This window comes from Pocillopora damicornis, chromosome 1 (genome assembly GCF_964200805.1).
Source record: "Pocillopora damicornis chromosome 1, jaPocDami1.2, whole genome shotgun sequence".
Classification (NCBI taxonomy): Eukaryota; Metazoa; Cnidaria; class Anthozoa; order Scleractinia; family Pocilloporidae; genus Pocillopora; species Pocillopora damicornis.
Genome location: NC_142670.1, coordinates 37,970,121 through 37,982,478, shown reverse-complemented (window position 1 = coordinate 37,982,478; position 12,358 = coordinate 37,970,121). Strand labels below are relative to the sequence as shown.

General features: G+C 36.2%; 1 protein-coding gene and 1 long non-coding RNA gene across 3 annotated transcripts; both read right to left on the bottom strand.

Annotated features, from left to right (window-relative positions):
- Positions 1 to 1,179: 1,179 nt before the first annotated feature.
- LOC149053693 (uncharacterized) lies at positions 1,180 to 4,908 on the bottom strand. Of its 2 annotated transcripts, XR_016184761.1 has the most exons (4): positions 4,393 to 4,908; positions 4,144 to 4,295; positions 3,295 to 3,830; positions 1,180 to 3,018 (listed from the first exon to the last, which is right to left on the bottom strand). It is a non-coding gene; the product is annotated as an uncharacterized LOC149053693 (long non-coding RNA). The 2 variants fall into 2 exon arrangements; XR_016184760.1 differs by having other exon boundaries at positions 3,295 to 4,295.
- A 4,280-nt stretch (positions 4,909 to 9,188) lies between these two features.
- Positions 9,189 to 10,471, bottom strand: LOC113674362 (melatonin receptor type 1A-like). The gene has a single exon (XM_027190841.2). The coding sequence runs from the start codon at positions 10,377 to 10,379 to the stop codon at positions 9,375 to 9,377; it is 1,005 nt and encodes a 334-aa protein (XP_027046642.2). The 5' UTR covers positions 10,380 to 10,471; the 3' UTR covers positions 9,189 to 9,374.
- Positions 10,472 to 12,358: the final 1,887 nt, after the last annotated feature.

The following is a 12,358-nucleotide window of genomic DNA, read 5'->3' as shown; positions in this document are numbered from 1 at the left end:
ATTTCAAGGCTTAGAACCTTGAATTTGTGAATCCTGAGCTGATTTCAGTTTTAAACGATTTCTTTTCACGACTTAGCGAGGATATTGATACAGAGGTACCTGTAAGTGACCTGTCGCTCACGAACTGGGTCCAATCAATTAAATAAGCGAAGTAAGGCCTTTGCAATAAGGCTTTCGAGGCAATTAGCAACAAGTAATCGATGAAATTGTAAAATTTAAACCATCCTAGTGACATGTGGCAAGACCAGATTGTAACCCATCGCAATTCATAGCGACGGAGATCTATCGGCCACAAATTAAAACATGTGTTTCCACGTTAATGATTCGCACTACGTAGTTCGCTCAAAAACTTACGTTCATGGCGCTAGTGTCATAAAATTCAGTTGATTTATGGTTTCTGTTCCGATGCCAGTTGAGAATGAACCGTTAAAACACCGTTGTAAGACGTAGCTCTTGAATATGACTGTATCGTGGGCGCCTTGTGCTAATACCAGCAGAAACATCCCTCAAAGTTATGAATTTTTTATTACTGGTAATGTCCATAAATATACAGAACAAGCTCAGGTTTGGGGTTTTGCAACAATCAACACATTGTCATTGCGCAAGGATATGATAGCCTCTAACATGGCGTGAAACAAAAAACATTATCTTTACGAACCAAAACAAACCACAGCCACAAATGTAAAGGCTAGGTTACTAACAGTTGAAATAAGTTTTAGTTTTACTTTCTTCTGTGGCCACAGACTTAAGTTGCGGTTCAAACCTCGTTTGCTGTTCAGCACTATTAACACCTAGTAATACTCCATCTACACTGTAAAATTAAAAGAGCTGATTTGGCCCCAAAAATGGGGCCAAAACGAGTGAGTCCAGTTTGGCACTTGCTTAGGGTCAATTCAGCCCCATTGAAATGGGGCTGTTTTTGGCACCAATTTTGGGGCTGAATTAACCCCGTTGTAGGGGCCAAATTGGACCATGTGAAGGGTGAATTTGAAAAATACAGGGGCCACTTTGAAATTTATAGGGGCCAAAACAGCCCCCGAAATTTCAGCCCTCTCACAAACGGCCCCTTTAAAAAGAGCCAATTCAGCTCCATTGTGGGCCACTTCAGAAGTAGAGGGCTCTTTCCTCTCCATGCTGATTTTCCCCCTTACATTCAAATAATGAAAATACACCACATACTTTATCTTTCAAACACTCATTTATTAGCTTCTAGATATTGTTTCTGTAAAAACCTTTTATGCTACCTGATTTTACAGTTATTAAGAATCTTAATTGTGGTATAAAACAGACAAACTTTGAAACATCATGTGAAAGAATATAACATACATACATATTTAACATTAATTCAACCATTTTCTAAAATAGATCTCTTCCCTAAATCAGTATACTTCTTAACAGTGCAAGCATTGCAAGAAATTACACCCAAGAGACACTTGTGAGTAAAGCTTCCCTTTTCAATGACTTAGCAAATGTGGTAATGTAAAGCAGCTTATAATTAAGACTGATTTAAAGTACAGAAAATTATCAAAATAAGACAGAGGCAACAAATGGTCCAGTTCCTGCACAAGAATATAGACCTTGTTTGATTTGTGCATATGAAAAACAAAGAGCCTTAGAGCAGCAAAGAGTATTCTTCCAGTGGATGTGAGAATACATGCACTCATATTACTACTCTAGATATTATCAAAATATAAACTATCAGCAAGTACTACCGCAGGCATTTGCCAAGTCATTGAAAATAGAGGAAACAGTGACAAGAGTCTGCCTGTGCCCAATTTCAAGCAATGCTTGCTCTAAAAAAAGTCAAATTGCCTTTGACCGATTGTAAGAAAATATAAATAAGCCAAGTGACCCAATGAGAGCATCAAGAATCTTTTCTTATGAGAAGTGACAAATTACACTTCCCTCTGTTACTATATTCAGGTGATTGATGTATTGAAGATCTCCAACAATTAAAATTTGTGCTGGACATAATCTCTGATTGCTGAATCAACATCAGCTACTCTATGCAATAAAAACAAGTTTTACAACCACATTAAAATCAAGCCAAAGTGCAAAAAGTGCCTGTAGCCAGAAAAAAAGAATATATATATATATACACACTTAAGTTAAAGAATTAAAGAGGATGCATCAATTCTCTGTGACTGAGTTTTGTGCCTAAGTGCTTGTCAGACAGAAAAGTTCTGTCTGACAAGCGCTTAGGTGCGAAATTTTGAGTCACAGAGAATTGATGTGTCCTCTTTAATTCTTTAACTTATGTATACTTAGCTCTACTACCACAGCATTGAGCACTTAATGCCAAGGTAGACTCTACCCCCACATTTACATATATTTATATATACATATTGTTTTTCTAAAACTATAAGCTAAAACACCAGAAATGGAAGTGGAAGTTTAGCTCAATGTGTGTAATTTGTCTCCCATTCAAGACTTGAAAAACTAATGTATGACTCCCAAAATATCTGAAAAAAATCAGCTATTCTATGTCCAATATTTATCTAATGGTTTGACAACAGGAATATTTTAAAAAATTGCAAAATCAAAAAAACTAAACAAAAAGGCAAAATTAATACAACCCCAAAGTACTTGAACCTTTGTATCTGGACTTCATTGGCAAATGGGCTCAGAAATTTTAGCTGTTCATCTTAGTACCAAAGTAGCAGTTTTTTGGACTTGTACCTCCAAAATGGTCACAACTTCATTAAATGCATGTGATGACAAACACACAAGAACAAAGGTCATGAACTTAAAAGGTGAGAGTGATTATTTTGCAACTTTTTATTTTAAGGCAAGAGATTCAGCACCACAAAATTGTCTCTCTTCACTGCAAGCAGAAGAGGTGAAGCAATAGATTTTTAGACCATACCAATCCATTCAGTTTCCAAGTCAACTTAGTCTAGTATCCTGCTAACCATACAAGGATACTCTGCAATAATTTTTTTTTTGCAATCCACTGTTGCTCAGAGTACTGCTGATGAGATATCCCTTCTGGGTATCCAACTCTACTGAGGCAGAGAACTGTACAAAAAAACAAACAAATGAGCAAATTAATTTGTTGTCGGAGAACAGTAAATTTTTGCAACTACAAAGTTGCAAAATATTTGTAAGCAAACTGTGCATAAGAAGTAAAAACACAATAATGGTGATCATCAATGATGTATTTTCACCAAACTGTATATGTACTTATCAAGAAAAGAAATCATACATCTATGCACTTCAGTTTTAGTTCAGTATTCATGAATAAATAAGGATTGCTTGTAGACTTAAAAAACAAAACAAAGAAAAGTTTCTTACCCTCGATGGTAGTTGGAATTTCGGAAGCCATTTAGGAGGAACCTGTAGGTAAATATTTGTTTTCAAAAAAATTAAACTGTCTGATAACATCCTATCAATTCACTAATTTTTTAATTTACCAGATTTAAAAATTGGGTTTACTTTGTTTTATGTATGGTGCAAGTAAATACATATCTAATATATTTCAATAAAAATAAAGCAAATCTCGCCATTTTTGTAGGTGCAATCCCCGAGATTTGTCATCTTTAACTGACCAACTGGCACCTTGTGTGTTTTCCTTTAGGATATAATCGAAAGAAAGTAGTCGATAATGTACTCTTCACCATCCTGCTAAGTTTAATATACAAGAACTTACTTAGACAGTGCTCAGTTCTGTCGCCTCGTCCATAAAACAGAGATCCTTGAGCGATTTATAATATTGATTTACCCATTTCTTTCGGTGCCAATGTCACCTCTAAATTTTCATAATCGCTGATGTTTTCTGAATCATCAATCGACGTTTGAACCGTCTTACTCGAAGGACTTGATTCTGCACGCTGAAAGAGTGATAGCCAAAAAAATCAGCTTAAGTGGATGCAAACAAAGACATAGACATAAAAATATCAGTTCATCTTTTCAAGAAAAAGATTAAGAATTCAGAGTGAGAGATCCTAAAATCAGAGAATCTTGAAATAAGTTAAATCCATCTTGTGCAAATGCAGTATTCGAACTGTAACCGTCTCTATCTCTCGGCGCCAAAATTTGATCACGTGACTTTAGTTGCGAAACCGCTGAGACTCAACAAGACTCGGGAGAAGAGGCGAACCATTCATGCGTCAAATTCTCTGGTGGGAAAATTAATTATCGTACCGACGAAGAACTCGTGTCATCTCTAGGTTCAGCGTTCATTGCAATCAATTTCTTGAGCTTTAGACGCTCTTTTATAATAGGGATGTAGTGCCTTGGTACGTCTGCATCTTGGGCGATCGCAAGGAGATCTTGGCCACCGCAACCGTCTTTTTCTGCAAGATAAGATACGAACAAAGATCAATGGAGCGGTCAAGTTTGTGAATGTAAAGTTGCTGTAAAATACGTTGTTAAGAAATTTCTTTTGCCTACCTTTCCTTTCTTAAGTCTCATTCCATGCGACTGTAGCCAAGAAACAGCCTCTTCAGTGACGAATTCGCTGCTATAATTCATTATTGTTTCCGACGCACGTGGTCTAGGTTCGACTAATGCCATCACAGCCAGCTCACGCTCACGTCTCGAGAAAAAGCCAACGATTAATTCGTTGTGTGACTCGGTGTTCAGTTACGAGAGGAACCGTTGAAAATTTGAACACTTTATAAGGAATAGTATAGGGAACGAAATATGGTCGAAAAACGAAAATTATTTTCATATTTTCTTTTTTTTTCAAAAATTGCACCTCGTTGGGGCCAAATTGAGAAAAAGTTCCAAAGTAGAATTCATAGGGGCCAATTCAGATTTTGGAGGGGTCGAAATGGTACTTGTCACGCCCGTTTTGGCTCAAATAGTCCAAAACGAACCTTGATGGGCCAAACTGGCCCTCGAGAAATTGGGGCCAATTTGGCTTTTGGGGTCAATTTGGCTCTTTTCATTTTACAGTGTACAATTCTTGCCTTAAATATTAAATAATGTTATGTTTTTGTACATGTCATTGCATAGGAGGCACCAATTCGTGTTTAATTTAGAACCTTCTACTGGTCGGAAAGAATTACAACTCAAACTAAATTGGCCTGTACCAGGAAAATTGTAAAAGGTTTGTAAAAGAAAAAATTTCCATGCTGCTCGCATTTTAACGATGCTCGTAACTTTCCCATTATTGTTTTAGAGATCTTTAAGAAAGAAACAAGAGAATATAAACAAATTCACAATCTTGATAGGAAACTTGAAAAAAAAAACCGCAAAACAGTCAGTGATTGATGAATATTTCTACTTCTACCAATGTTTATGAAATATAAACTTTTCTATTATCGGAAAAAGACAAAATAGCCTATTGGAATCAAATGAAAATAGTCTATAGAGTTTGAGCGTTACGATCATTAATACGCTTTAGAATATCTCCTGACAGCAATTTATTGACAGCTTATCCCTGGCAATGAAAATAGCGAAAAAATATATTTTTTCACCCTACAAGTCTGTCTAGGCCTGTCCAAAAACTGATGTGTCACTTCGTGCTCAGGAGACTTAGCTTGTGCAAAATTTGTCGACGTAAACTCGATGAGAATCCTTGATGTTTGAATAGTTGTTAATGTGGAAATTCTGTTCAGAATTCATTAGGAAGTTAGTGCTTGATAAATGTTTTCAAGAGAAAAAAAAATGGGCCATTTGGTATTTTGTATTACGTAATGACCATGTTGAGTCTTACTGAATGAAACGTATTGTTTATACGCAGTCTAGCTTGGCAGATAAAGTTTATCAATTTTTACCTGAAAACACAAAGTTTTTTCTTTAATCGCAGGAAGTTGAAACTTGCCGCCACACTGTGGAAATCATCAGGCAATCTAAAAGATACATGAGGATTCCAGAAGAATTAGAAGCAAACATTAAAATACTAACAGTTATAATATCAATAATGATAATAAAAAGCCTGTTCACCTTTTCTTCATAAACAATTCCTTGGGCCATAAAACATCATCATAAACTAGTCCTCTATTTGACCGTGAATTGTTTTCAGCGTGTTGAATTCAAAGTGTTTCAAGTTTTTCAGCGTGTTGAATTCAAAGTTTTGAGCTTAAAACAACAAAATCGCTTTTGTTCACTGATCCTGAACGACAATTCATAAGAGCGTCACAAGGTCCTAAAATTAAATGGTTACTCATTAAACGACAACTCAAAACGGATTCATCTTTCATTATGGTTTGAGTTGAAGAATGTAAACATGGCATCTCAACTTGAGGATCGAGTGTCTCTGTAATTACATGACCCTCCATTTTATTTACTAAAAAACGGATTCATCTTTCATTATGGTTTGAGTTGAAGAATGTAAACATGGCATCTCAACTTGAGGATCGAGTGTCTCTGTAATGACCCTCCATTTTATTTACTAAGAACTGAGCGTCTCGAACAGCCTAATGATAAATCTAAGATACTTTGAATGATAAGTTTTTACATACTAAGCTGAAATATACATACAATTTAATTGGTTCTTACTGATATGATCTATAAGAGGGCAGACGCATAGATGGCATCACCATTGACAACATTTAGCTTATTTATTATGTAAAACAATTTTCAAGCACTTTTTTCACATTATGGGATATATAAGTACCAGTGTTTTATCATTCATCATTTTCTTTTTGCATGCCTGAAAACTACCCACAATACCTTTCGGAGTTGTTTCTATATAATTACACACTTTTTTTCGACAAACTTTCTCGAAACAGCTGTTTAACACAAAATACCTGAGTTGCTTGGGTGATTAAAGACATATGCACGCTCTGACTAATTAAAGATTCAGTCACTATAGATAATCCTGTAATCATCTTGCCTGAAGCAATCTTCATGAGGAATCAGTTATTGAAAATTTCTCCATGCTTTTCAAGGATGAAATGACGAAACAAATTTAGAAGATATGGATGCTTTCATCAGTGTCCGAACAATTATACTATAACAGTTTTTCACCCTAGTTTGATGAAGATTTTAAAAATAGATTTATCTCCCACTCTTTGCCTCAGAGATCGATTACTTGTCTATATTAACTTCGTATTTAGTGAGCAGTTGTTAAAAAGCAACAGATGAAGCCTAAAATGTCATTTTACTTTGCAAAGAAGAAAAAACTTTGTGTCTTTAAACGTTTTCGTGCGATGCAGTAAACATGTCAAAACTATTCATGATATTAAAAAAATTGTATACTTAATACAATGGTTCCATAATCTTTGCCCTAATTCAGTCCTAAAGCTCATGATAGACCTATTCCAAAAGCATTGACTTTACAACGGATACAAGTTTTTCAGAGTGCACTGAATAAATGTTTTTTTCATGGACTAAAAGCTTACATTGCCATGTGACCTTTTAAGTACCAAGGTTCAGAGATGCATGATTTTACCATGCGTGATTTCCAGATCAGAATGGTAAATGACAAACATTGCCAAAAAAGATTAAAATTATCAACTTAGAAAATCAAACAAATCCCACTACCAACCTCTTTTACAGTGTCAAAACCGATACGCTCCTTTCTTTATCTCAGAATATAGTTAGAATAATAATAATAATAAGAGTATTTTTATCTTCGTCGTTTGAATATTGGCTGTCTCAATACCGGCAGGTGAAGTGAAATCATAAATAAGTAAAAATATCAAAATTTATTTCATGTCAATATTTTCCTTGTAAGGCCCATATTTGCCGCTTATTTGTTGGTTTGGAGTTTTTTCAAATGGAATTTCTCTTCTAGGACCTTGCGCGTTCTAGAATTGTCTATAGATGAATTTTTCTCTTTTCCTCGCCTAACGATTGTGATATTGTTTCGACCCTTATACCGAGAGATATTCCATTATGGTGCAAATTTGTCGTAGGTGGTGAGAGGGAAGATTCACCCCATGATGTGCCTTGACAATGATTTACGGTATGATGACCACCCTGACCTTAACCACTATCATATGATGCAAGGTAACTATAGTTTTTGTCAACTTTATTTTTTTTTTATTGCAACTCATACCTCTATCATTGGTATTGTATTGCCTACATGAAAACATTTCAGTTCACGACGGCTTTTTTAGCTGAAAAGGCTACCGTTTATAATTAACAATGAAATCTAATTCTATTCCTGCCCAAGCTTGCCTCAAGCACGTAGCAAGCTAGGTAAGAAATGTAAATCGCACCGGTCGTGACACAAATGAAGGCACAGAAATTATTAAAATATCCAGTTGGTTCATGTTCTTGTTCAAAGTTCGAGACACCCTTGACCAAGGGTAATAAAAACAGAACTACACCAGTCGTGCTGCTGTGAGTTTCAAAACAGGATATTGAGAAGACACCCACATGCACAAAAAGACCAATGTTAAATCCACTCAGTGAAAAATTCGTTAATTTGACACAGGGGGCGCCATTTGATCTTTTTTATATTCTACCCTTTCATTATGGCTGTTTTTTTTTTTTTTGTAAGACGGAAATACGTTTATCGCATTATAGCTGAAACCAAGATCATTGCAAAGAAGTGACAATTCCGTGAATTATATTTTTTACCTGCTATAAAAGATCAATAATATGTTCTCAATTTGATTTACAAAAATGACATCAAATATCACAAGCTAGGCGGAAAATCGTAATTTACAGAGCGATCGGAAGCAAATATTTTTTCCAGATATCTCCGATATCGAGTTTCCCGATGCTTCTCCGGCGACCTGCTGGCCTTAAACGAGTTTAGCATACTAATTACTGAGTCACCCCTCGAGTTACGACGTATGTTTTTGCAGTTAAACCCTTTTAATTCCAAGCTGCTTCCTTTTAACATTTAAGCCCTCAGTAAGACATTAGAACACGAAGTCACGAATGAAATATTTCCATTGACAAGTTTTTTTCTAGCCCATCTTCGAGTTTTCCCTTTCAGTACGCACGAAAGAAAGAAATAAATAATAAAAAAGAGAGAATTGAAAGGTCCCTAGCTTCTGGAAGGAGTAGAGAACTGAGATCATTGGTTTTGGCTAATTTGTCCTTCTTAGGAACACCCGCCGGGGAAATTGTAAGATCATTGTTAAAATTGGCTTGCCAGTTTTCCGTAAAAGTACTATTGACTAGCTTTCATCATTGCTTATGTAAAATTGCGTCAACCAAGGAAATATTCGCGGTATAAATGTAACTCAAATTTAAGTACTCTCTTAATCATCATCCATGGTGACAATTTTTTGTCGACAAAAGCATGGTATAAGAGGAAAGTTTGGAATAAAATGGAAACATTTTGCAAAACTCAATATTTTAATTTAGCATCCCTAATTTAACACATTTTCCTAAAGAGCAAAGCGAATGTTATCTCCATACATCAAGTAAAGGTGCCAAATAATGTATCACGCAATGTTTAAAGACTCAGGTTCTATTTTCGTTTCTAAGCTGTTGATAAGTTTAAAAGAAACCTTTTCTGCTCGTCAAATATTTCGCACTCTATCAGTATGTCTTTGCCCCAAAGCGTCAATTAAATTCTTGCACTCCTCTCTAAAGCTTGCGTTTATACATCCAAAAATGATAGGATTGGCAATGCTGCTCAACCCAACGAAATAGGTAGCCAGAAAATAAACCTGTCTTGGTAAGCGATATCCTTCGAAGGCTGTGTCAATAGACGTGATGATATAGAGCGGTGTCCAGCAAACGAAAAACCCTAAAACTATTGCAAATAATGTTTTAGTGATGACAATTTCATCGGATGACAGCTTGTTCGTAGCGCTAGCGTTTCGCACGGCAGACGTCGTGACGTTGTTTTGGAAGCGTTTTGTATGGCCTATTACGGTGCGGTAAATGCGAAAATAACAGAACGTCACCACAAACATGGGTAACACCGTGAAAAAAATGATTCTGTATAGGGCCTGTTTTTCTCTAGTGTTCGCGATTGTGTAGAAACAAATCATCATTCCTGGATGGAAAGCGAATTCGTGCCCGCGAAGAAGGTACGGCAAAGGGGCGGTTAAGGCACACAGCGAAACGACAGCTATCGATAATAAAATGTACTTCTTGTCGTTAAAAAATGTGAAGTAAATTTTAGGATGAAAAACTCTTGTGTAACGGTTGATAGCGGCAAGAGGAAATAAAAGTTGAGCAGTGTAGGCCAACACAGCACACCAGTATCCTTGAAACTGACATGGAAACCAATTAAATGTCCAACCTCCTTTGACCGAAACATCGCACAGAAAAGGCATGACTAAGGAGGCCATGAGAAGATCCGCGGCTGCTAAAGCTAACACGTAGATATTGGTGATTCGACGAAGGCGTTCGTTGTTGTAAACGGTCCAACAGAGGATCATGTTGAGCAACAACGCCAGAATATTCAAAACGACACAGAAAGTCGTTTCGACCGCCGCTGTAGATTTTGATCGGTTAGAAAGCTGTGAAGCCAAGACTTCAGTGTCTAGGGAACTCAAAGACAAATTAACCGACATTTTCAAAAAACGCTGGTGTTTTAGGCGTCTTGAAAAATGAACCACTTGTTAAGTAGAGTGAAATACCAAGTTTAAATTGTATTCGTTCTATCAGGGATTTTAAATTTAAATGAATATGAATATTAATAAAAAATTTCGTCATTAACTATTCTAATTGCAATCTATTCACAAATAAAACACTTTTCAACGATAGAATAAAGATCCGCGATAATGAAGCTTAAACGGCTAGCAAATTAGTTGTCAAAGTTTTATAAACCCTAACTCCATCTGTTCCTCAGCTTCGTAATTTAATTCTAGAAGAAAAGTACGTTTTCAATGCTTTTTTCAGTCTTATATCAAGGACGAACTAGAAAAAAATTTTCAAGCGCAAAACGTTCATTGTAGACTGAAGATTTATTACAATAAACACATTTTCGAAGTAAAAGGGAGTTCGATTGATTTATAGCAAAGTTAAGTATTGTTTCATAAACCCCTGGTGAGATTTAAATTATTTTCAGACAAATACTACTAAAAACCTACCAGCACGAACAGTTTTCTCCATGGGAACATATAATTATATTTCACATCAGACAAAGCACAGGTTCCCATTATGATAGTTGCTTTACAATTTTACAAAAAAATTCAAAATAAGGTAAGAAAGGGCTTGGCTTGACCGGCGAAATAAAACGAGAAAGAAAGAAAGAAAAAACGTCTTGACCTCGTTATTGTGTAGATGACATGGACTGTTTTAAAAATAAATGAACATCTGACCTATTATCCATTTGTTAAGAATCTCTAAATTTAGCACATTTTAAACAATGCCTTGTTTTGTTATCCCTATTATTATTACTACGATATTATCACGTGACTCGTTTTGCCTTTAGCGAGCCTTTATTGAAAAACATTAGGAATGAATAGTCCCCTCTTGAGGGACACACGTGGAGGCGCAAGTGGAGCCGGAAAAAAGAGAGCAGCAGAGCATACGAACCTGCGAGATGCAGGATGAAAACAGGCAAGAAAAAAAGGAGGAACTTGAAAGACCGTCGGTCATTTGACAAAACACTCATTGACTAAGTTAGGTTGGGCCGGACGGGACGTAATTCGTCGGTCTTTAACATCGAGGTAGGCCCCTCTCTGATCAGTGGAGTACAAAGCATGCGCGCCAACGTAGCTGATTTTGTCTCCGTTTCCTAATTGTCTTTTTAAGCTTCCCTCTCAATGCAAAAGAGCATGCGCTAATTGCCAGAATAATGAATAGTCTTCCATTTTGTTATTTCATTACATGCGTCTTTTTTCAAACATCTTTCAAAGTGATTTGGTTCCTTTTATGATGTGTTGCACATGATCGTATCACTGCTCATAATTTAACGAGTGATTATCATGAGTCATTCGTGGGTAACCTCGAAAAACACTACACCTCTATTTTACAGGCAAGCTCAGACGTCTCACAGAGTGACGGGTTGAAACGTAGCCTGCGCGGTTCCTGCTAAGAACAACAGACACTGGAAAATCTGCCCCAAATCAAGTACCTTCTTTAACTCACTTCAAAAATACCAGAATGATTATTGGTACCCACAAACGGCAAAGCTGTCAATCGTTATTCATTAGCTAGAAAACGACTTAGATTTACGAGTCACTGGGAAAGTTATTTCTATAGACTAAATGCGAAAGATAACTTTTTGGTAGAGGTTGAGAAATAATTATCGGAAGTACATGTAAGCCTAACAGGTAATATTCTCAGTCATCCAAACTGGTTACCTGTCTACCATCATTTCAGACGATTAGTGCAAAATTTTCAAGGAGCTGCTACCCAAACAGTAAGATAGCTACCCGTACCTTAATGGGAATTCCAATGAAATAGTCTACGGATAGGTAAAATTTGACTGTGTTTGACTGTTCACCCTCTACGACTTACGTCTTCACGGCCCTATAACTCAAAGGACAATGTTTTTTGTTTACGAAAATACCCAAAATGTCAAAATCTGAAATTAGACTTTTTC